Source organism: Opisthocomus hoazin, chromosome 2, assembly GCF_030867145.1.
Source record: "Opisthocomus hoazin isolate bOpiHoa1 chromosome 2, bOpiHoa1.hap1, whole genome shotgun sequence".
In the NCBI taxonomy this organism is placed as follows: domain Eukaryota; kingdom Metazoa; phylum Chordata; class Aves; order Opisthocomiformes; family Opisthocomidae; genus Opisthocomus; species Opisthocomus hoazin.
Window position 1 is genome coordinate 105,082,483 of NC_134415.1, and position 25,424 is coordinate 105,107,906.

The window sequence follows — 25,424 nt, forward strand, 5'->3', positions numbered from 1 at the left end:
AACCAGGATTTAAAAAAAAAAAAGCATGTTCCTTAGTGTTGTCAAGCTTTCAAGCAAGCTAAACAAGAGAGTAACTCTTCTCAAAATAAGGTTGCTGGAAAAATGCTAGCGTACCCTATTTGCAGCTTAGCCCTGCAAGAGTTACAAAAAACTTGAGCCCAATTGCATTTCCCACCACTGGTATAGGACATATATTGGCTTAAACTGTAGGGGCAGAGAGCACAAGCAGTTCAAGGAGCCATATGGCATGCTCAGGCTCCACGGAGCAAGAGGGCTGGAGGTTACTGTCGGGAGAAGGCAGATAAATGTAGGCTTCTGGTACCTGGTACGTCAGTCTTCCTTTCCACACCCAACTTGGGTTTCAAAACAGAGGTCACTTTTCCCATCGGTTTTCTGCTCTCAAATTCTGCTGGAGGAAGAGCTCACAGCAGGGTTAAGTGGGTGGCACCCCTCTCTCTAGGGTGGTGAGGACCTGCAGGTCAGATGTCAAAACGGTCAATGCACCTTTGCTTTGGGCCATAAGTGACCTTAGAGTGGAGTCGTGCAGGTTTGTACCGTGTTACTGCTGGAGTGGGCTTGGAGGGATACTTGCAAAGGAAGTTAATCCTTTAACCCTGGGTTCGGAGAGGAGGAGTCTGAAATCAGTACTAGTAGTGATCTAAGAAATGCTTGAAGTTCTGCAAATATGAGGATCCTTTCTGTGCTAGCTGAAAGAAAGCTGAGAGAAGAAGAAGAAAGATGCTGAAGAGAAGGTTTTCAGGTATGAAATGCTCTGGAAATCCTGATATTGCCTGTCCATCATTGGTATGCTACATTCTATTCTTACGTATGGACTGTCTCTACGAGGACAGAATCAGATCCAGAAAGGAGAAAGGTCCAGAGGCTTGAAGTCTGGAGTGGAAAATAGGGAATAACCACAGGTAAGTGAGACAGTTCGGAATTTGCCAGGAAGACACAAAACCAAGCAGGAGAGAGAGAGACAGAGAAAGGGAGCCAGCTAGAGGGAACTAGAAGGAAATCTGAAAGCTTAACATACTGTTATGTGGGGAGAGAGCTCTAAAAGCCACGGTGAGCAGGTAACACTCCATTCACAACCTTCACTTTGTGGGCCTCACATGGAGATGGCAGGAGCTGCTGATGTTAGCCAAAGAAAGATGGTCACTAATTTTCACTGAATATCAAAGTGTTGTTTTGGTTTTGCTTAGGCAAGGTCTTGTGTTTGGTATTCAGACTGTCATGGGAGGAACTGCTGGCAAAAATACATAATAGTAAAAATAATTCAAGCTCAGTAGCACTGAGAACACCTGCTCGTTTCTAGGTAACTCACTTGCTCTTCAAGATGGTTGGGAAACCACCTAATGCCCTTCACACACCTGAAGCCAAGCATTAAGGCAGCATGAGGATCACTGGAGATAAGGACATTTTCTCTCTTTCTCTCTTCTCTATGCAGAGCTCTCTTTTGTAAACATATTCATGGGTTTATGAGATGGTTACACTGCACGCTTACCCTGCCGGGCTCAGAGGCCGTAATTCAGTGTGGAGAAATGTTTCATGTGACTTGCTGTGTGAGCCGCACTTTTCAAGCATGCTGAACATAGGCAGCGCCAGTTTGGAAAAACAACAAGTGGGACCTTTGTTTTAAATGATATGAGACACTGGAGCTGCACTTTCTTTCTGCAGCAAGGCAGGGCTGGGCATGTCCCAGCAGGTCTCGTTAGGCACAGATGAGTTTCCCTTCTCTACAGTCCCTATTCCCCCTGCTAATGCAATAAGGCACAACAGTTTGTGTGTGCACCTGTTTCCCTTGCAAGCACATTTTAAATATTGGCTCATAATTTTGAACACAGCTCCAACCCAAATTAACTTAATTCTGATATGTTTTATGTAGAGAGGAAAGTTCACAAAGCCTGATGACACAAAACATTTTCTAATGCTTTATCAAGAAATTAGTACCATGTCTGAAAAATAAAATTAAAAAAAAATGATATCTTATTGTTTTAAAGGAAGAGGCTAACAGAAACAAGCTGGTGGGCAACAGCAGCAGCTGGCGTGAATATTAGCTCCTAAATTATCAGGGTATCTTTGACATTTCCCCTGGTTTTAACTCCTGGATGGTCAATTTGAACCTATAAGTACTTAAGAGATCAAGTGCCTTCAGGCATGCAAGGTAAAAATGGCGCTTCTATAGCATTTTCCAAAATACTTTACAAGCTCAGTGAAGTGACATTTCCAGAAGTCCTGCTAAATTGGGAGACAGACTGTATTGCATTTTTCACTTTTATTTAGGCTTGTAACTATGCTGAAGAGGACTTCTCTGAAATCTTGGTGGATACCTCTCATAGGGTAAGAAATGTCAGTATCAGGATAAATCACCCCTTGAAAACTCCTCTCCCCTACCCATGAGGAAAGGTTGAAAGGACTGGCTTCATCTAAACTTTTAACTGCCTCAGCTGAGACAGCATCCATCCACCTTTTGAGTACATACTGCTGGCTTTGGTTTGGGTATCAGCTGTAGCTCAAGTGTATGGGGAGGGACTCTGCCTGCTTGAATTTACACCTGTTTCAAGGAGACTTTGACAGCTAGACTATACACAGGTGGCTACAAAGTTCGGGGAGATGAGTTTTCTCAAGTTGTCTACACTGTGATTAAGTTTCATGCTCGAACTCATGTATCGCTACCCTGCAGTCCCCTGACACAGTGGATGTCAACTCCTTGTAGGAGCAGTCACTAGACCTTCTGTGTTATCTCCTAGAGTTTATCACGGCCAGGCCTACAAATCATTAATCCAGCCAAGCCACCTATGAGTGCGTTTGGATTTGTGCAACACCATCAGGCACACCTTGGTGCACATGTCTACGCAGGGAAACCTTCAATCTCCCACATTATCCTAGATTCTGGATCATAAGTCGTGTCTGTCCAACAATGCCGACACACTGTTTCCAGCAGTGTAGTTTGACCTTTTACTCTTAAAAAGCCCTGTGCTAACAGCAAATGTCAGCATGCCCAGAAGGCTAGAGGGGAGAGAAGCCACTTCTCAAGCAAGCAAATAACACATTCTTATGCAGAGTTCTGTTTCATTATAAAATACGAACAAATTATTTCAGACTGGATGCTAACAGAAAACAAAATGTGGGCAGCCTGTGCTTCTACAGCAATACCAAGGGTGGGCTTCTGCTGCATTTAGCCCAGAGGCCTGCGGCTCCCCTTTGACAGCCCTGCAGGGCTGGCCATCGTGCTGTGCTGCACAGCACAGAGCCACGCTCTGCAAAGGTGACTGAGCCCTGCTGCAGGCTTTCAGAGTCTGGAGAGAAGAACTTCCCCAAATGTAGGAAGGGGACAAAGGAAAATAAGAAAGGCAAAGAGCCTGAATTAGAAGGCAGAGTCCATAGGATGTGCTGTCAGCGAGGAGTCCCCTTCTGTGAAGGCTGATTCTCCTCACCGGCCATGGAGCTTACGGAGTGCTCCATCTGGGGATTAGGCACCTCCTGAAAGACAAGACACTGCAGCAGTGACCATTTTGATGCCTCGTTCTCCTGTGGTTCTAGCTCTAAATAAATAATTCCGCTTATTTTAATGTCAAGCATGGAACACATTGGTCTAACAGGCACCAGTGGTGGAGACTGATGGGATGAGGAACGTTTTCAGCTACATAGCAGCAAAGCACAATGTCCACAGACATTGGACAAGAAGGATCTGAAGGAGAGAGGCCCCTGTGCTGTAATAACTCATCTCTTTTGTTTGATAGACTACTATTTGTACAACCTCCCTGTGTAATACGAGAAAAATATCTCGCCTCCCAGTTCCATTCAGGGTGATTCAGCAGATTTTTATGTAGCACGTTACCTTGCTGGCACATGATGTGTACAACAATGTTTAACCAGCTAGATTAGACGGGCAGGATGGTGCACGGGAGTTTATGCTCTATTGATTCTCTGAAGTCAACAGAGTTATCAGAAGAAAGCAGAGTGCAGAGGGCAGTTTGTCTTCTGATGCCGCTCTTCTTTCACCTTCTCCTACTGTTGTCTCTGGCGTGCGTTTTCACCAGGTCAAATTCAAGGAAACATTTTTGATGGAAACAGAAAAAAGCCTTCTACATCCAAGAACGAAATTCAGAAGAAAAAATGTCCTGAAATAATTTTCCCATCACTAAGGAAGGGAAGGAAGCTTGTGATGGATTCACGCTGATTTAGTTGATGTGACTTACGTAGAGTGGCAATCTGGTGGAAGTGAAAAAAACATAAAATATTAAAATAAAATAAAATTTTGATTGCTATCACAGTATTTTTTAAAATTGTTGGGGATTTTCAGCTGTTCTGATTATTTTTAACTAGCAGGTTGCCAGACAATGAAAATAGGAAGCATACAATTTTCTGCTGACACAGATGTTCCCAATGATCATGAACTCTCGTGAATCTTACATTTTTGCATAGTCAGTATTAGTCGGGAATTTATCTTCTGTAGGTGAGAAGTAACTAAACAGACCTAATATTGTTTTTATTAGGAGTTTTCCATTGGCAGAGAACTGTCTGCAGTCATTGTAGGAGGGGCTACAGAGCTATATAATCTCAAGGCAAAGCTACTGAGAGCTTAGAGTGAGTTATACTGCATACAAGGTAAGCTTTTTGGATTTTGGACATGCACAGGGAATTACTGTACTTGAAACTAAGTCAGTGAATGGGTTTTATGGACTTCTATGTATTTTCTTTACTAACACGGTTGTGTGCATCAAATCTTTAATTATTAATCAACTGCTTTCTAGGTGTACAGATTTAAGAAAAAGAAATTCAGATCTCAGAAGTGTGGAGTGCTTCCTCTCATCCCCTTCTTCCTATTGCAGGGAACATGACATGTTATTTACAAGGGGAATATGGGGATTTTTAGCCATTTGCTTTTGCTGCTGTCAATGCTTCATCTTTATTGTTGACACGGTGTTAATAACTGTGAAGCTAGTACAAACTAGGCACTGTCTACATGTTTGCTGCTGATGTGCATGTACTGGTTCTGAACAGGGGGGGTGGCAGTCTGTTTAGAAATTGTTGTTGCTTTAAATTCCAGCAAAGAGTTGGAATTGAACTGAGCAGTTGTTGCACTTCGGCTCCATCTGCGGTAAAGGCAAATCTAATGCTACCAGAGACATAAATTCCACGACTTCAAGTGCTTGCCCAAAGAAGTGAGAGGAGCAGGGAGCATTGTAAATGAGATATTGAATGCTTACAATGGGGGAAAAGATCCTTCCTGTCACTTTATAATGGAGCATAATGGCTGCTGGAGAAAGTACAGCAATTGCTGAGTTTGTATCGTGTATCTGATTAAACAGTAAACTATCCTGAGATAATGCCAAAGTAAACAGGGCAGTGTATCTTGCACACCCTGCTTTTCAGTCAGAGCAGAACACTTTGGGATGCAAAAGGGTTTTTAATTTGCTTGTTCTCTGACATGGGCCAATTGCTCTTGGTACAGCGTTCTGCTTAACTAAACTGCACATATAAAAGACATCTTAAGGCAAAACGATACAATGCAGTCTCTCAGTGTAGTCTTTTACCTCCTCTACTAATTTGATGAGAGTCTTGGACCATAAATTATTGCTTTCAAACAAGACAGCTTTGAACAATGCTTGAGAACCAGTTAGAGACTCAAAACCAGCATTCTGAATCTTTATTTTGCAAAACTTACTTCTTTATTCCAGATAGTAGGACATCAGGCACATAGAAACATGTCTGGGAAACCCAAGCTGCACTACTTCAATGGGCGAGGCCGAATGGAACCAATACGGTGGCTACTAGCAGCCGCCGGGGTTGAGGTTTGCCTCTGTTTCGTATACTAAGAGCATGTGACAAATGTATATTTTTACTGTTCCTTATAAAAAATGTGACTGATCAGCAGTGTCAAGCTCTGCACTTAGTGCACTGCTGCTGAAGCCAACAATGACCACTAGCTTACCCTAAGCAGTGGGGCAAGTTCCCATTTCACTCCCAGGCATCACGTGCCAAGCCCACCGGTGGCACCAGAAATGCCTCTCCCCTGTAGCTAGTGAAAGAAACAGCTCAAAACCACAGCAGCAGGACCTGGCTTCTTATCTTCTGATCACAGGGGTTGAGCACTTTCAAATCTGAAGAATTTCAGTTAAATGACAATGTCCAAAATAGCAAAAAAATTATTATGCCTATTACAATGTCGCTTACCCCTGAATGTATTGTCTGGTATAAAACACGGAGTAATTGTTTTTACCTCTAACAGTTTCTGACATTAAACTGGAGAGGGAGCGTGGGGATCTATGTGTTTTAAGAGCTGTGAGTTTCTGTTGTGGTGATGGGTAACGTGCCAGAAAGATGTATGGGGCACATGAACTCTTCTCTTCATCTGTCCTCTCGCCAGCCTGGGGCAAAGGGAATATGACACAGTTCTGCTGCGTGAATTCACCTGTCCCCTCCTCTGCCTGCACCATCTGTTGCCAGCACTGACAGCAGAAGTGGCGTGGTCCTCGTTTGCTCAGCAGACGGGGTTTCATGCCTTTCAGTCACCTAAGCTTCAGCCAAAATCTTATCTGCACAAAAATATGGATCACATGTGAGAGAGAAGAGGAGAGGATGTGGCAGAGGCAAAATAAGTTCTTAAAGATATTGCTTCCAAATCCGATTTATTTTCTTTTCAAAATGAAATTCCCCAAAACACAGCTCTCTCTGTTTTAACAATCATCTCACACAAAGCAGAAGCTGAAACATGCAGTGACAACACAACTTTTCTTCTGTATTTCCTGCAGTTTGAAGAATGTTTTCTGGAAACAAAGGATGATCTGATAAAGTTACAGAAGGGTAAGTTTCCTTCACTTTTTAATAATTAGATAATAATAATAATAGTAACAATAAGTAGAATTGATTGTCTTAGAACACCTAAGAAATCTTGCATCTCTTAAAAAGAAAATCTGGACTGGATTGTACATGAGGTATCACAGAGGCACACTGCAGCTTGTCAGATGGTATCATCCACACAGCTGTTTCAGTCTTCAGTGGATCACGGAAGGGACCTCTTGAGATCATCTGCTCTAACCCCCCTCTTCAAGCAAGGCCACCTAGAGCCATTTACGCACGAGATAGTGTCCAGTTGGGTTTTGAGTATCTCCAACAATGGAGACTCCACAGCCTCTCTGGGAAACCCACGCCAGTGTTTAGTCACTCTCACCATAAAAAAGCCTTTCCTTGAGTTCAGATGATCGACTCCCCCGCGTTTCAGTTTGTGCCCGTTGCCTCCTGTCCTACGACAATGCAGGTTTTTCTCATCAGATCATCTTGAAAGTAATTAGGATTTTAGGTTCCCTACAAAGTTGTTGCTTTATAATCTGTATGAAACCAGAGTTCCAGATTTCAGCATTTAACCCCTACCTCTGACGCGTTCCTGTTTCCCAAGGGAACTACTCACCTTGCTATCTTCAGCTTCCATCTTTGTGGACATGACATTCACATTTCCTCCAAACCAAATTACATGTCTGTGCGCTTGCAGATCACTTGGCTTTTCAAAGAAGTCTGAGCTAGGGTTGGCATTTGTAGTCCTGCTGTCCTTTAGGATCAATGACTTGATCCCCCTGCCACCTGCTGGCTTTCAAAAAGTATTTTGAGACACAAGCATAAATGAAAATGTGCCCTTAATAGCAGGCAGTTTCTCTGCGTGCTTCCCTTACAGTGGTACAAAGACGGACATAGCTGATCAGCCATTTGAGTCACAAAATATGATTCCATAAAGCAAATACTCTGACTCACTTCTCTGATCGGTTCCTGCAGGTGTTTTGACTTCTTGCTTGCTAGAGTAAGGCTTCTGCAGACTAGTAAGGGATTTACATGGCTACAGTCTCACACCAAGTGATATTTGGCTCTTGCAGGAATCGCATGAAACCCCCCTATTATTCCCTGCTTCACACCTGTACAGATGTATGTCATTGTATGAAGTCAATATAGTAGTCACAAAGATAATATTACATGCATTTATATTCACATTGTATGTTGTCAAGCCCTTAAGCAGTCCAGATTTCCATAATACTTACCAAAGCATGACAGAAACTGGCTCATTATGGGTCAGATCCTTCAGTCCTTCTCATCTGTATTAATCTCCATGAAAATCATCTGAGCTGGGGCCATGCAGGCAGGGACTTTTCTTTTTCAGTGTATGACTGCTGAAAGTTCTGCATTTGGGTACTTCCTCAGGTTTGAAAAAACTTCAAGAAGCTGATTGCTATAATACTGAGCTATTAACATGTCTCTAAGAAATGGCTCTTGGTTTCATGGCAAGTGTTTTCCATACCATGTTATGAGAATGCAGAAGACTGCCACCAAAAGAATTATCAAGCACTGGAAAAGGCTGCCCGGGGAAGTGGTGGAGTCACCATCCCTGGAGGTATTTAAAAGATGTGAAGAGGTGGTGCTTAGGGATATGGTTTAGTGGCGGACTTGGCAGTGTTAGGTTTATGTTTGGACTCGATGATCTTAAGGTCTTTTCCAACCTAGGTAATTCTGTGATTCTAATTAAAAAATAATACTTGTGGTTACTTTACACCCACAAATGGTTCTCACTCAGAGACTGAATGTCTCCCTGTCCTGTCCCCTTTTCCCTAGGTGGATCCCTGCTGTTTCAGCAAGTGCCAATGGTGGAGATTGATGGGATGAAGATGGTGCAGACCAGAGCCATTAGCAACTACATAGCAACGAAGTACAACCTCTACGGGAAAGACCTGAAGGAGAGAGCCCTGTACTGTAACAGTACCACCTTTGTTTGTTAGACAGCAGTTCACGCTACCTCTCTGTGTAACACCAGAATATCCTAGCTCACAGTTAGGTTCAGGGTGACACAGCAGCTTTTCACGCAGCACGTGTTGACTGTGACCACAGGTGATGTCCACACAGTAATAACCAGCTAGATTAGTGAGGCAGGATGGTGCAAGCGAGTTCATGAAGATCAAAGGTCAACAGAGCTATCAGAAGAAAGCAGTCAGGAGCGCAGAGGGCTGTTTGTCTGACTGATGCTGCTTTTAATTGTCCCCTGCAGTTGTCAGCAGCAGGCATTTTCACCACATCAAATTCAGGGAAATGTCCTCGATGGAAACAAAAAACTTCTTCTATAACCAGGAACTGGTTATTAAAGGACAGATCTCTTAGGGCACATGGTTTGACCTGAAGTACTTTTACAAGCTTCAAGTTCATTAGCACATGTAAATACATGTCAAGATATTTGATAGGAATCGCATAGACCCGCTGTTTAACTTGCCGTGTCTGACTGGAATTTTCACACAAGTTTGGGTGACACACATACCAATTTTGTACTCGGGTTCAGAAAAACTTAATACAGAGACGTATAATTTCTAGTGAAAAACGGAAGGGGTACCGTCTTTCAGTTTTTGGTTTGGCACTTTGCACTCATCTTTCACCCACTCTCCCTCTGCACCCCCAGAAGCTACTGCACTCCGGGTGGAACTGCTCCAATCCACGAATGCGGAGAGTTTTATGCCAGTAGCTATCGTGCTATTCCGACCTACTGTGTTTGACTTGACCAACTGGATCTATTCTTTTCAGAATTGATATGTATGTGGAAGGGCTATTGGATCTGTATGAGTTACTCATGACCCATAATTTCCAACCAGCGGATAAAAAGGAGCAACATTTAGCTACTATTGTGGACAAGGCCACAAACAGATACTTCCCAGTCTATGAGAAGGTACGTGACATAGATGTGGTGGCTTAATTAATAGTGTTTTCCTGAAACTCCATCCTGGATCTACACAAACAATTTTTATTGAGGAAAACAAAGAAGAAAAATTATCACTTAAGTATAAAAACTATGATTTTGGTGAGGCTGGGATGAGAATGGAGATAGAGCACTACAGGGGGGACAGAAGGTGCTACCACTCTGGGAGAGACGCAGAGCTGCAAAAGCCCAGGACATACGGAGATCTCCAAATGTCCATGTTCCAGTTTGCATGTTGTTTCAGGCAAAAGCCACTGTAACATCAGCTTTTATGTGAATTTTCCTCCTAAAGTACAGAACCCCCTCTTGCAAATTTTGTATAGGCGTTTGCAGTGATGACTGTATTCCATGAAGCTCAGCCTTCAATGCAGCAGCACTGATTACACGAGCTGCAAAAGCGAAGGCAAGAGGGCTACAACAGAGCTGTCAGGAAAAAATGCAGAAGAGAAAGGACTGATAAATTCTGCCTAGGATGGCAGCGTGGTTTGATCATTTGTTTGTACTGCAGATGTTCTTACTGCATTTCCTTGTTTTCGCAGACAACTCCGTGCAGTGTATGACCTTTCTTTTAAGGTATCATATTAAGCCACAAGAGAAAAAAAAAAATCACATCTGCTTCTTGTTCTCTGTTTTCAGGTTTTGAGAGACCATGGACAAGACTTCCTTGTTGGCAAACAGCTTAGCAAGGGGGATGTGCTACTACTTGAAACCCTTTTAATGGCAGAAGAATGCAAGCCTGATATACTTGCCAAATTTCCTCTCTTGCAGGTAATTGAATGGACAGTTTTAATGGTCAATGAATCAAAGCAGGACCACCAATTTAAACTGGCTGAGGAGTACGGGGGAGTGGGAGGGTGAGGAAAAAAGTGAAAACCAAAATCAAATATCCTAAGTATTTATAGCCCACCTCAAATATTGATGGCCATTGCCACCTTCTATCACCATAGCCAAAAAAGCTTAATAGGATGAAGCATATCGATTCTTCTGCAGAATCAACCCGTAATGTTACTTTTCGAGCATGGATAGCATCTAAACGGCTGAAAACTACCGTGGTTATTAAGCACAGTGCTGTTTTGGTTTTGTTTTGTAGAGTTTTAAAGCAAGAATAAGCAATATCCCCACCATAAAAAAATTCCTGCAGCCTGGCAGCCAGAGGAAACCACCAACACAAGAAAAAGATGTACCAAAAGTGATTAAAATTTTCCACTGAGCAGCAACCCAAACCCACAGAAACTCTGTTCCATTGTCTTTGTGTTTCCTGATAGTGGCAAAGTGAAACTAATGAAAACAGTGAAAAGGTTTTTGAACTCTCTTTCCTTAGCTACAGGACTGGTTTTAGCCTACTGCAAACATTTCCAGAGCAAATCTACGTGAGCGTACCAGCAAATGAAATAGTTTACTGAATTAGGGGGTGCACGGGACGACATCGGATGTCTTAAATTACCTAAGAGAATACCTGCAATAAAGTCTTACTACTGACACCCCAAACCTGTTTGTTCAATGCCTTCTTGCTGCTGCTTACATACCTAAGGGCTCTCTCGTTCTGTCTTTCTGGCATTCCCAAGAGTTGCTGGAAAATGAGGAGAGCTTAGCCCAAACCGTGGGTGATGTATCTGCTCTGGGCAAAGCCTGCAGATTCTGGTTTGATGGGGATGACAGGTTTGGATTCAGCTTTCCTCTGAACTTCACTTTCCTCGGCTCAGAGCACGCTGGGATCAGAGGCCCTGCTGCAGCCCTGTTTTGTCCCCTGTCATCTGAACTCGTGTACTGTAGCGTCACCAAGATTTCCATTAGCAGAAGGTCTGCTGCAGCAGCTAAAAGCCCTGTGCAGACTCAGCTGAGAGACCGAGGATTGTGGCCAGCTGTAACACTGAAAACTTCTTGCTTGAGGAAGGAGGGGTCAGGCTGGAGCCAGGTGCTCGCCAGACCTTGGTGTGTAGGACTTTGTGTCGACTTACATCACTTCATATTAAACCCAGTAAAATACAAGTTTTATGGAAGTTGTACATTGTAATCTCTTAAATCAAGCTCTGCGACGCAGAGGCTAGCCAGACAGCTGAACACATAAATATTTAGGTTATTGAAACACCAGATCAACCAAGTACGCAAATGCAACAGCCAGTGCCCTAAAACCAGCTGATGCTCCGGTGCCGGCAGTCTTCAGCTGGGCACTCGGGGTGATAAAACTCTCGCCAACACCAGCAGATTCTTTATACGAAATGCCGTGCGGCTGCAACCAGTTTGCAGCCTCAAGAAAGGGCAAAACCCCACTGTTTTCCTGCAGCGGAGCTGGTATCGGAGCGGTTGCAGGAGCTGCTCCCCTCCCGCCTCACTGGAGCACCGGGCAGCACCCGTTTCCTCAGCAGCCATTCGAACAGATTTCTAACGGCCCCGGTAATGACGCTGCCGCCGCCAGGCCTGAGCGAGAGCCGGGGCGGGCCGGGGCCGGGCGGCCCAGCCGGGCCCACGGAGGGGAGGAGCGGCCGCCGCTCGGCGGGCCGGGGGGCGGGCCGGGCGGTGGAGGCGCGGCCTGGGCCGGGGCAGCGATCTGCGGCGCGGCCTGCGCGGAGGGTACGGGCGCGGCGGGCTGGGGGCCGCTGCGGGGGTCGGCGGTCCCGGTGTGTAGCGGCGGGGCGCGGGGCCCGGCGGCGGGGCCCGGGCTCGGTGCGGAGGCCGGGCCGGGCGGTGCGTGCAGCCCGGTCTGTGCGGCGGGAGCGTGTCCCGCTGGCTGCTCGGCGGGCCTCGGCCCGGGGTTACCCCCCGCGGGCTGCCCGGCGGCGGGGAGTTGGCGCCTGGCTTCGGGCGGGGTCGCCGGCGGAGCGGCGGAGGAATCGCTGCCGCGAGTGACGAGGCGGGGTGCTTCGCCTTTGGGCTCTACGGGCTCTGCTGGCAGCTGGGGCGGCGAGGGGGACGCCGGCGGAATCCAGGCTTGGCCGGCGCCCCGGTGGAAGCTCCGCGCTGGTGAGCCGTTGCGGTGCGGGGAGGGTCCGGAGCCCCAGCCGGGCTGGGTGCGGTGCAGGGCCGTGCTGGGAGGTCCCGCTGCGTGAGCAGCCCCGCGGGAGCCGTGCTCCCGGCACGGAGCGCTGGCGGGGAGCGGCTTTGGGGCCCGCACCCACGCAGGGAGGCAGCTCCGGATGCTGCGGCGGGCCGTGAGGCGGCTGCTCGGTTCGCTTCACGTGTTTCGCACTGGAAGGCCGGTGCCGGAATTGGTTTTGGACGGAATAGCGTGGTTTCTTTCATACAGTGATCACGGCGGTAGCTGTTACTCTGACAGCCGCCTGGCTGAGGTCCAAGGAAGGTCCAATGCGTTAGAACATCAAGAAAATGTGTGATTTCTTTTCCAGGCCGTTATTGCTATTCAGAGAGGAAATTTAGCGACTTTGCTACTCTGTCATGACTCTACCAAGGGCTATTCATTGCAGACCAGTAGCAGTCATCAAAGTACTTTGCAGCCCTGTGTGAGTGTTCAGCCTAAATCCCACAGTCAGTCCTTGAGTGGTGCGGTGCCAGAAAAAATGAAGCTTTTTGTTACCCGCACAAAAAGCCTCAGCCCTTGGCCAGCCCCCACAAGGAACTGTGATGAACAAGTAGAGGTTGTGTAGATACCTGGCCTTTTTTCCACCAACGGTTGCTCTGCTCTTCAACTTTCCCAGCTGTTTGGAGTGGAGCACGGAGCTGACGCTGGCATGCAGGGCTCGGGCAGAGCTCATTTTTTATCAGCTCTGCCTCTGCTGTGGGGAGAGGTCAGGGACGCTTCCTCTTTCTGGTTACACTAGCCTCTCCTCGTAGTGCATTTCCCAGCCTTGATCCCACATGTTGGAGGTTAGAGGGCTTGTCCAGTCTGTGAGAGCCCAAGTGCAGTTCTCCTCTCTGATGGAGTGGAGTCGAGACCATCGTCTTCTTCCTGAGTGCCAGGGACTGAAGTATTCTTGAAGTGTGGAAGGTTGAGAGCTCTTGGTGCAGTGAAACTCAAAAACTTATGGGAGCTAGAAATGGGGTCTAGGTCATGGTCTTGTGTGTGTAGGGCCTGGTAAGGTCGCTGTGATAAGTCATTTCTCCAAATGCCTTGTTTATGCGCCCTGTTGCTGTTCAGGTATTAGGAATCTAGCTCGGCATCCAGCAGCTCTGCACTAGAGGCCAACTCTAAACCGTCAAGACATAGTAAGGTCTTTATTATCAGGTACGTATTTATGTGTCAGGAGAACTTTGTTGCAAGAGATCGAGGTGTCTGGGGACACAGGCGTTGCCAGCGGTAGGTGGAAGCTGAGCAGTAGTTTTGAAGACCTGTATTTTGGACTGGGGCACCACATTTCTCATGCGAGTCCAGCCCCCAGTAGAGCAATGGCTCTTTGCTAGAGGGTCTCTTGAAGATACCACCCAAGACAAAGGGCTTCAGTGGAGAAGGCCAGGGGTGTGGTCTCTCCTCTCACTATTGGACTATTTGTTTGTGCCCCTGCACTGATGCCTTTGGGATCATGACCAGTGTTTCCACTTTGTGGCTCTATCCTGGTTTTGGCTGGTGTGTTTTGGATTTAGTATGAGAAGAATGTTGGTAATACACTGATGGCTTTAGCTGTGGCTAAGAAATCAAGGACCTTTTTTCAGTTTCCCATGTTTGGCTAAAGAGCAGGTGTGCAGGAGCTGGGAGGGAGCACAGCCAGGCAGCCAGCCCAGGCTGGCCAGTGGAAATACTCCGTACCACAGATGTCATGCTCAGCATATAAACAGGGGCTGGCTGGGGGGCGGGATCTTTTTCTAGGAGTTTGACTTTTCTGTGAGTTCTGCGAGCTCCGTGACATCTGCGAGTTCTGCAGTCGCTGCTTGGGGACTGTCTGCGCAACCGGTTGTTGGGCGGTGAGAGAAACTGTGCTGTGTGTCGCTTGTTTTGCATAGTCTTTCTTCTTACTATTATTCCTTCCTTTGTTGTCTTATTAAGCTGTCTTCATCTCAGCCCACAAGTTTTAGCTTTTGTCCATTTCTCCTTCCCACCCCACTGTGGGGGGAAAGAGGGGAGTGAGCGAGCGGCTGTCTGGTGCTTTGTTGCCAGCTGCCAGGTTAAACCACGACAGGCTGAATTACGTACTGTGAAGTCTATGCAAAAATAAATAAGCCTGCCTGTAAACACAGAAAACCTTGGCTTAACGTTGAAGCGCTCTTTTAGGTCTGTGGCTTTGCTTATTAAAACTGCTTCATTCTTCTGGGACCCATTAGTGATAAGAGTACAGCGTTAGCTCTGTTTCCAGCCCCAGGCAAGCTCACATCAGCTGCCAAGTTCGTACTATGGCGTGTGACTGCACTTGCCAGTGAAATCTGAAAGGGTGAAGTGTTTCATCCCAGTGCCATCACTCGGTGGGCTGACTTCAACCCCCTGCTGCTGGGGGCACTGACCAGGCCTTATCTGCTCAACAGAGGTCATGGTCTCGTTTGCTTGGTTTTGATTTTAAAGTTAATTTTTCAGAGCCAAGAGGCTATAAATCCCTGTTACAGTTTAACTGTCGTTCATAAAATGGGAATGGGTCTTGAAGTCGGTTCGCATTCTCCATAATGGATATATTGTGATTTGGCTAATAGAAGTCAGCAGGCCTGGGGAAATATATGCTGGAATATGTATTGCCGTTATAAGCTCGTATTTGTAAAGGCACAGCAGCATGGGGCTCTGAAATGTCGTAGTAAGAGAGGTGAAGACAATGCTGGTGTCTCTGCGTTGGTCTTGAGGAGCAACTGATTTGGCGTAGTACATTTTCAAGCCTGGTATGGCACGGATGCTGTCACAAAATCCAGCACCCGCTGAAGAGATTTCATTGCTACTAGGTTAAAAATGTATTTATTCAGAAATACCCTGCAATTCTGTTTTGGTTGTAAAACTCATGAGCTCTAATAGTTTTAGTGATACGTATATGATTTAGTAGATGCTTACTACATTCTCTCGTGATTCTTTCTTGAATTGCTGCATATTCTTCTGGTAGCGCGTACCACTTCTTTATTTTCTCTGCTCCAGAGGAAATGTGGTTGCATCAAGCCCAGGTATCTAGGTCTTGATTGCCCTTCTGCTTCACGTTCATCCAACTGTAGTTCGTAGTTTGGAGTGGAACATTTTAAATGCCAATTTAAAACATGCTTTCTGTGAGATCATCTTCTTGAATTTATCAGGAAACAAGAACTCTGAAATCATGGCCGGGAAACCCAAGCTGCACTATAGCAAGGGAAGGGGAAGGATGGAATCAATCCGCTGGCTGTTAGCAGCAGCTGGGGTTGAGGTCTGTATCTTTTTTTTTTTTTTTTAATAAAATGATGAGATTAACCTGTGATTAAAATAAGTAGTCTTTGGAAAGGTTTGCCAATTACACCTGAGCTTAGAGACATGCACAACATCTCACCTTGTGATGCAGAACACTTAGATTCAGCGAGGCACTCTGTTATGTTTTATTTATTTAACGTGTTCCTTGAGCAACAGTTGCCCAGTAAAAGGACTTTGACATACAAAGAGAATTGTTAAGTGCCGTTTTTGAAACATACTTCAGGATGATGAGGTCTTAAATTGTTGCTACAGACCAAAACTTAGTATCGTTGGCTTTTTCTGAATGCTCGTGACTTCTCTGTGTCTCATGATTGTTCTCCACTGGAAGACCACATGTACCACATGAAAAACTTGAACGTTATCTCCAAACGAAGTGCTTTTTGTTCTTTGGGTCAGGATCTGAGTAGGATAAATCAGCAAAGCTACCCGGAAGGCGGAGGGGGAGATATCTCGATTCACATCAGATGAAAACTGCCCTAGGGCATCTTAATTTCTACATGCAATTTTTGCTTGAATACAGTACTTTGAAACTGTTTTCTGAGAAACTATTTGAATAGTTTTTGAATAGCATTGGAAATAAAAGCCTGTTTTAATGGTGCTTACTTGTGAATGTTGCTGACAGAGAAGCTGGAGAGCACGAGTGCTGAGGAAAAAAAAGATCTTGGCCTCATTCAAATCTCCTCATTTAAAAAAAATTGCCAGCAGGGGGAAAGAGGGGGATAAATGCTTTTTAACATTTAACATTAAAAATCTCTGAATATCTCATGTGGCATCAAGTGCTTTTAAGTGAATGATTTGGTGTCTGGTAATTGTGCAGGCACATAGACTGGTCTTTGTAATGAAGGAAGCTGTTTCGGAAGTGTAAAGCATTGTACATTAGTGTGGGGTTGGGGACACTGTAGGGATGGGTTATGTGCTGGAGCAGGGATGGAAGAGTAGGAGTAGGGGATCAACACAATCGTGAGAAGTATGGGAATAGTGTGGAGAGGTGGAGTCTAACTTCCAGACTCTACTTCCCCATTGCCTTTCAGGTGGCACAGCGGTGGTTTCTATCTTTGCTTTTCAGTTTGAGGAAGAATTCATAGAAACGAAGGAAGACCTAGAAAAGTTACGCAATGGTGAGTCTGTAAAGTGTGCTCTGAACATAAATTCACACCAATATAACAAAGGTGAGATTTTTGTAGGACCTCCAGTGCAATGTGGCCTGCAAAGAGAAGATTCGAGAGACCTGCGTGCTTGCAAATGCTTTCATCCCTCAGAACTGGAGATGTCGTGATGTGTTACCAGGTGTCTCTCTCTCAGATTCAGTGTAGTACTGCAGCAGTCTGAGTAGTTTGCTTGTTGTTGTTCCCTAGATGGAGTCCTGCTGTTCCAGCAAGTGCCCATGGTGGAGATCGATGGGATGAAGATGGTGCAGACCAGAGCCATCCTCAGCTACATTGCAGGAAAGTACAACCTGTATGGAAAAGACCTGAAGGAGAGAGCCTGGTACGGTAACAGTGCATACCATCCCTACTATACTATTCCATGATATTTAATATCCGTGAGAAGAATATTACTGTGAAATATCTGCATGTAAAGGTGCATGTACATCTGCTAGTGCTTTGTCTCCTTGGATCCAGGGACTGGGCAAATGGACTTTGTAATTGATAAATGATTGTTGATTGTCAACATAGTGAGAATGTTATGGCCACCTTCAGGCTCTTTTAATTTCCCGGAGACCAGAATTGCATGAAGTTCCTGGGCAACAGCAGGACCTTAATACAATGATAAAGGCTAAGTATGCCTTTTTTTTTTTCCTCTTTAGATGGGAAAACAGTAGTAAAAACTACAGCTGCCTGCAAAAATGAAGTGTCTTGAAGTGTTCTATTTTCCTTTCTTCAAAACGTAAAGAGTCTTTCACAGCTGATTTAAAAAAAGACATGTTCGGTACCTTAGTGCTACTGAAAGCTAAACCAGTACTTTGCTAATAATACCTTACTAGGTAAGCTGTGGATACTTTCCATTGTCGTAACTAAAGGGCTAATGCAAAAGCAAGAATCCTTATTTACTTTTTCCTTAAAAAAAAAAAAGGTCAGGCAAAATTTGAATGAAGTCCTTAACCTAACTGACTACCACTTACTGTAAAGGTTTTGTCCTGTGATAATGAAGGGGCAACTCCAGAGGTTGTGGGGATTATTATGGACTGGCAATTGGCAGCCATTTGTTGCCAGGATCCTTTCATGATTAGACCTCAAAACTATTCTAGGGTGGTTTGTGTCTGTGGTCTTTTGTTCCCCAGCATAGATGAATAGATTATCAGTGGAAAACCGTGTGAACTCAATTTTAAATACATTAGCTGCAGACTCTTGTTTACATACCTTGTTGCAGACACTGTGAGCCTGTTTATAAAGATCTCTGCTTTGAAAACAGTGACCTGGAATCAAAGTGGAAGAACAAGGAAACAGACTTGTGTCTTATGTTACTTTCACTAATGAGCATTTTACTCAGTGCTGCCTTCAGCATTGTATTTCAGGAAAATAACCAAAACAGAATGTTTAAATTGTAAAAGTGAAATAAAAATACTTGTTTCAGGATTGATATGTACGTGGAAGGAACAACAGACCTGATGGGAGTGATCATGCATCTCCCTTTTCAACCAGCTGACACAAAAGAAAAAAATCTTGCCTTAATCATTGAACGAGCTGCAACCAGGTACTTTCCTGTTTATGAAAAGGTAAGTGATAAATCACCAGTCGTCCACAAAGACAGTAAAGTGGGGCGCAGGTTCCCCTCCACCCTACTCCCCAGGGCCCGCACACCTACTCTCCAGAGGGCAAGGGACAGTAGAACTCTGGAGCTGCATGGCGGAGGCAGTATTCAGCAGTGTGAAAAGAGGGCCACAAAATAATATTTGGCTGGTTCCAGTACTGTATATCTTTGCTGTCTTCTTTAAGACTCCTCAAAGAGCAAATCCTACTTTTTACACCTAGCTTAGTGGCTGATAGCTCCTAGCATTTTGCAGAAGTGCACCATTGAAATACCTGTGCCAGCTTTCAGTATTATTGCCTGAAAACGTAATATACTCTTGCTGTTCAAATTTAAATATAATTGTGCTTTATAATTAAGGACCTAATTCTGTGATCTTTCTCAAACTCGCTGCTTAAATATATTTATACTTAGCAGAGTATTACTGTCTTTTTCGGAATCGCTATTTGGGCGTCCTTAGGTGTGCACAAAGAGGCTCTGCAAACAGAATGTATCTAGCTTGAAAAAATAAAGCAATTATTTACTGGCTAGTATGCACTGAAGAGTTAGCCTTTAATGAGCGATGAAGGAAAGCACTGGGATGCTTGCCACCCCCAGAGAGCGCTTCAAGAGTCTTGCTTGGCTAGGCAAGAGTTGTTCAGCAGGGGACGGGTTGTTCTCTGCTTCTCCCTGGAACATAGCCTGAATGTTACTGAGTTGCCATTTTCTACCAACTTGCTGGTTTTCCTGTTATGTTGGTTTGGTTTTCCCTTTAGGACATTTTCATTTTTTTTGCTGTTAATATTTTCCTGTTTGAATTGAGCCAGCTGTGATCGTCATCTCACTATCCTACTTCTGTTTGTAACTTTACCTTTTGTACCTTGTATGACCGTACTGTACAGACTTTCTGACAGCGCTTTTCCAGAGCGTAGCCGTCTCCGCGAGGTCTGTGCCAGGGGTACAAAGCTGTGTTGTTTCAGAGCTGAGCCAGGCTTCTAGCTTGAATCCTTAGTTCACAGGCAGCTGAAGTCCATGCAGAAAATACAGGACTTGATACAATTTCATGTGCCTCTTTACCAGAACCTTAAATCGCAAAAGTGAAACCCAGAGAGGCTGCCCTGTGAAAAAGAGAATGCCCATAAATGACATAAACCAGCGCTCCTGTAACCAGAGTTCATACAGATTCACTGCCATACCAGTGGAAGGCTGTGCTGAGAGAGATTGATTGCACACATCCATCTATCAAAGATTTGAAGTCTGATAACGTCAATATTTAAGTTATTAAAAAATAAAAAAGCAAATTTAGACACCAGTATTCTGTGAACCTGTGCCTAGGTGGCATAAACTACTGCTATAATATGTTTTAGTGTGTATGCTCACTGGAGGAAAGTCTTTAAAATAATCCTTGTTCACTTATGGCAAAGACACAGCTAAGCTTTTCCATGATTTTTAGCCTAGTTAATTTTTGTTAGAATGATGAATAATTTTCCTTCTCTACCAGCTGTTTAAGTCATCCATTGATTCAGCCTTGCAGGGTTTGCAGTCCACGTGCTACGCAATCCTGACAGAAAATATCCCTGGCTGTGAGTGTTCGCTTTAAACACTCGGCAGGCAGATAGAGGCACAAGGTAATGTAAAGCACTGCAGGCAGTCTGGTTCCGATGCTCTGTTTGGGAGTTTCCGTACGGCTGTGGTGGACCTCGTTGGAGCAGTACAGGGAATAACTACGTGAAGGTATCGGCTGTTAAGGGAGAAGCCGCTGCCGGAGCGTTCACACCCCATTCTAGGAGTTGCGCGCACGCCACCTGAGACGTCAACCGCGAGGACTGGAGTCACAGAATCACAGAATCACAGAATGTTAGAGATTGGAAGGGACCTCTGTGGGTCATCCGGTCCAATCCACCTGCCGAAGCAGGGTCACCTACAGCAGGCTGCACAGGACCTTGTCCAGGCCGGTCTTGAATATCTCCAGAGAAGGAGATTCCACAGCCTCCCTGGGCAGCCTGTTCCAGTGCTCCATCACCTTCAGAGTGAAGAAGTTCTTCCTCATGTTCAGACGGAACTTCCTGTGCTTCAGTTTGTGCCCATTGCCCCTTGTCCTGTCACTGGGCACCACTGAAAAGAGCTTGGCCCCATCCTCCTGACACCCACCCTTCAGATATTTATAAGCATATATTAGGTCCCCTCTCAGCCTTCTCTTCTTAAGGCTGAATAAGCCCAGCTCCCTCAGCCTCTCCTCGTAGGAGAGATGCTCCAGTCCCCTCATCATCCTCGTAGCCCTCCGCTGGACTCTCTCCAGTAGCTCCTCATCTTTCTTGAAATGTGGAGCCCAGAACTGGACAGAGTACTCCAGATGGGGCCTCACTAGGCCACACTCCTCTTGATGCATCCCAGGATCCCGTTGGCCTTCTTGGCAGCCAGGGCACACTGCTGGCTCATGGTTAACCTGTCGTCCACCAGCACTCCCAGGTCCCTCTCCACAGAGCTGCTCTCCAGCAGGTCTGCCCTAAGGCTGTGCTGGTGCATGGGGTTGTTCCTCCCCAGGTGCAGGACCCTGCACTTGCCCTTGTTGAACTTCATCAGGTTCCTCTGCGCTCAGCTCTCCAGCCTGTCCAGGTCACGCTGAATGGCAGCACAGCCTTCTGGTGTATTCACCACTCCTCACAGTTTTGTGTCATCAGCAAACTTGCTGAGGGTGCATTCTAACTCTTCAGGTCATTGATGAAGAAGTTAAACAAAACTGGGCCCAGTACTGACCCCTGGGGGACACCACTAGTCACCGGCCTCCAACTAGACTCAGCGCCGCTGATGACAACCCTCTGAGTTCTGCCATTCAGCCAGTTCTCAGTCCACCTCAGTCCCTTCGCAGCAGGCAGCTTGGGGGTGCTGATGGGTGCCCTTTTTCAACTTCCCCTCCTGCCATGTTCCTGCTCCTGGGTGCTTCCTTATCCCTCAGGCTCAACCCTCGGTTTCCCAAAGCAGAGCCTCCAACACGACGTACACCAGATGAATTATTGAGTGGTACAGCAGTGCAAAACAGCTTGGGCTGGGTGCCTCTGGAAAGGGACCCCGAACAAAGAAATCCCTGGGCCATCATGGCCTTACAGTCCAAGTTCCCACCCTGCACAAGTTCTCCACGTGGTGGCCAAGTGGCATCTGATCCAGTGGTGCTGTTTGGATCTGGGACCTTTTGTCCCTCATTGGGCCCATTCATTGTCTCGGGGCAGGCTGGAGATTCTTGCCTTCTCTTTGAAGAGGCCGTGCTGCTGTCAGAGTTTCTAGCTGCAGTTGAGTCCTTGGGGCCCTCCAGCACTGAGCTTGCCAAGGGTCAGTGACAGTTCCCTGTATCCAGGTGGCAGATTTGCAGCGGGCAGCCTAAGGCTTCAGGGAAGTTACCCACTAATGCCAAGCAAGTTACTTATACAAATATATGTATATATGTATGTGAGTAGTGTCCCAGAACACAGAACAGCAACCCTTCTTATGTTTCAACTGATTTTTTTGGTAACATCAGCCTTGTCCCTGTCACAGGTTACTGCCTGTTTTATAGTAAAATTGGGGAATGGGACTGGAGAAGGAATCCACTTCCAAAGTCAGAGGCTGATGTCCTGGTCCTAATGCGCATTTGTTAGTTGTTAAAGTGTAGCACTGGAGTGCATTAGGCACTGACAGGTTTGCTTCTCCTGCTTCTGCTACAAGGGTGATAGTCTTCGGGAAGCAGGTAGGCTGGAGAGCTGGTGGCTGCTCCGAAGCTGTGCTGCAACATTGACCACAGCTTGTCTGTTACAGCTGTTCGCACTGTTGATGGGCTATGGTTCTTGCATCAGCAGTTTGCCGTGAAAGAAGCCTTCCATACAGGATGAAGGGTGGAAAGGCTGTGTTCCTTCATTCCTGACCTGTTTCAAACTATGATCAGCAGTCTCAAATTTTTGCTGAAACTTCTGGGAATTCACTTTTTCTTTTTTTAATCAGAGTACACTATAGGTAAACGGTCCTGACTACCTCTTACAGTTACTTTTGCCCTGTTTCTTTTCTACAATTTGTCTTTCTTTTGGAACTGGGCTTGCTACAGCTACCTGGTGCAGTAGGTTAGAGCGAGCGATAGGTCCACACACACTGAAACATGAGTTCTGATCTAATTTTTTGTTGTGAGAATACCTGTAACTTTCTGAGGTTCTAGATTCTTGCATGGATTAGCTCCGCTGTGTATTTTTGGAGCAATCCGTCTGTAATTAAATATCTAGATAAAATTGTTACATCCTATATGACTTTTTTTTCGCTCCTGTTTTGTAGGCCTTAAAAGACCATGGGCATGATTATCTTGTCGGCAACAAATTAAGCTGGGCAGACATCCAGCTGCTGGAAGCCATTTTAATGGTAGAAGAATGTAAGCCCGATATCCTGTCTGCATTCCCTCTGCTGCAGGTTGGTTATCATCTGATCTCAGTATGGAACGTAGCGTACAAATGTCACTGCCCAGAGTTAAAACCTGATTGATGTTGAAGTCTTTTGAACCATAGGACAGTTCTCTGGTCTACTTCTGTTGACTACAACAGCCTGACCACGCACGCACTGCCTTGCCCCCGTCGCTGCTGGCGCTCACCTTTTATCCAGCTCTGCTGTTCCCAGCTGTTCTCAGCTGGCAGGAATTCGCTTACTGACTCTACAGGTTTGGTCCTGTAACTGCTGCCTTCATGTCTTCAAACACAGCAAGGAGCATCGGGGGGGGGGGGAAGGCTGTGGCCTGCTGTGTCTGCAGTTCCTGCCCTTCTGTTTTTACTAGCAAAATCGTTATTTTGAAGAACTCATGTACAAGAGCTGTGAAGTTTCTTACGTCTTGTCTTCCACGGTGCTTTGCACTGAGATATTCCTGTCCTTGCCTCTTTTTTTGCCCAAATATATCTATGGGATTTAGATTCAAACTGTGGTTTTTGCATTTTCTTTTTTTCTTTCTTTTTTTCTTCCACTTTTACCAGATGAGTCTTAACTCATGAATATGAATTTCTCCCCTCCCCATCTGGTAAACTTTATAGTGCCAGCATTGCAGGTGAGAATATTCACACCTGGATTTTCCAAAAAGACTAATATGTTGTAGGTGTGGGTTTGCATTTGTTTTTTTTTTAAATGGAAAATGCTGAGTGCGGAGCTGGCTATAAAGAGCTACTGCCTTTCTCTGTTTAGTGTGTCTGAGAAGTAAAAATCCAAGTCACCTGATTTTTAAGCTATAAAGGATGGGATTACAATTTCCTTACTCTCATTGGCTTTACTGCTGCTTCTTGCAGGCTTTTAAAGGAAGAATAAGCAACATTCCAACAATCAAAAAATTCTTGCAGCCTGGCAGCCAGAGGAGTCCACCAGAAGATGAGAAGTGTATTGCTGCTGTGAAGAAAATATTCGATATCTAATCATGTGGCTGCTGAAGATAACACAGCTGTAATGCCTTACCAGAGCTGTGCCTTCTAGGTGTGAACTGCACAGATGTAGTCTGTAGCCTGCATCTATAGCTATGATAATCCACGAAACAGAATACGCTTTTACATTAGAGCAAAAGGCTAATTTGGACCCGTTGAGTCCAGAAAATGCTATTCCATGGAGCAGTGACATGACATAAAATATGCTGATACTTTGTGTTTGCTTAATGACAGTGCAGGCTTGGTAGGGTGAAATGTTTCAGCTGTAGCTTTCAGAGCACTGTAGAAAGTCTCCCCCCCTCTTCTTAATAAACTGCAGGAGAGAAGAGCCACTTCATAAAAGCAGGGAAGTCATTTAAAGTCAGGCCTCGAATCTGTTGGTTTTGCTCTCTAGGTGGTCTCCTAGATCAAAGTTCCCCGTCCCCCTGCTGTATTTCACCGCTGTCTCTGTACTTTCAGAGCTGCAGTTCAAAATAAACAAATAAAATTAAAATTCTTGATACTTGTAAGTTTATGGGCCAAAGTTAGGAGCTTGCTTAATCCCCATATGAATCTTCTTGAAGCAATTTTGTTCACTGAGAGATCAAAGTACTTGTGTTTAATTAGCCCGATGTGGTTTTCATCTACTGAAAGCACCTATTCCCTTGCTTTTTTTTTTGCTGCTTGGCTAGGTGGTCACAGTGAGGAAAATGCCTCTTAACTGTTTTTTCTTAAGGTTTTACCTTCTCCAGGCACTTCCCAAGTAGTTGTAAAGAGAACTGCACTGACTGCTCACCTTTCCAGTAGAAGAGCTGGTATTATCTCTGCAGTGCTTAAAGCATTCACTGTTATTTCAGATTGTTTACCCTAATGTGGTGGGAACCATCCCTGCCCCCTTTAAGAACAGTGACATAAACTATTCTTCCTTGCAGTTAGTTGTTTTTCTTGGTAGGACTCGAACTGATGAGGCAGAGAAGACAGCCGCCCAGCGTACGCACAGAACTGCTGCCCAGCAAAGTTAACTCCTTTTCCAACTTGTGCCTAGGAAAAGCCACATCATGCGCCTGAGAGGTACGAACCAGAAACACCCCGATCACCTAGGTAGTGCCCAGAGGAGCTTCTCAGAGTTTGGCATTCAGATTACCGAGGTAGCTGGGAGCAGTAGTTTGCCATGCCCACCACAGTGCTCAGGTTTCACTGAGCTGTTCCAAACAAGCGCTAGGACTGCTGAACCATCAGAGATGGGTGCAGGACATCACCTTCGTGTTGGGCAAGTCCT

General features: G+C 45.4%; 2 protein-coding genes across 5 annotated transcripts; both read left to right on the top strand.

Moving 5' to 3' along the window:
• The first annotated feature begins 608 nt into the window (after positions 1–608).
• On the top strand, positions 609–11,218 carry LOC104336483 (glutathione S-transferase). The gene is made up of 8 exons (XM_009942323.2): positions 609–760; positions 4,503–4,614; positions 5,688–5,801; positions 6,762–6,813; positions 8,605–8,737; positions 9,559–9,700; positions 10,367–10,498; positions 10,821–11,218. The coding sequence occupies exons 3-8, from the start codon at positions 5,715–5,717 to the stop codon at positions 10,938–10,940; spliced, it is 666 nt and encodes a 221-aa protein (XP_009940625.1). The 5' UTR covers positions 609–760; positions 4,503–4,614; positions 5,688–5,714; the 3' UTR covers positions 10,941–11,218.
• A 1,004-nt stretch (positions 11,219–12,222) lies between these two features.
• Positions 12,223–24,659, top strand: LOC104336502 (glutathione S-transferase). Of its 4 annotated transcripts, none has more exons than XM_075414686.1 (8): positions 12,225–12,301; positions 14,490–14,584; positions 15,881–15,987; positions 17,095–17,146; positions 17,384–17,516; positions 18,603–18,744; positions 23,049–23,180; positions 24,038–24,659. In XM_075414686.1, the coding sequence occupies exons 3-8, from the start codon at positions 15,901–15,903 to the stop codon at positions 24,158–24,160; spliced, it is 669 nt and encodes a 222-aa protein (XP_075270801.1). In that variant the 5' UTR covers positions 12,225–12,301; positions 14,490–14,584; positions 15,881–15,900; the 3' UTR covers positions 24,161–24,659. The 4 variants fall into 4 exon arrangements, with proteins under 4 accessions (XP_075270800.1, XP_075270801.1, XP_075270802.1 ...); XM_075414687.1 differs by lacking the exon at positions 12,225–12,301 and adding an exon at positions 12,413–12,691; XM_075414685.1 differs by lacking the exon at positions 14,490–14,584 and having other exon boundaries at positions 12,223–12,301.
• Positions 24,660–25,424: the final 765 nt, after the last annotated feature.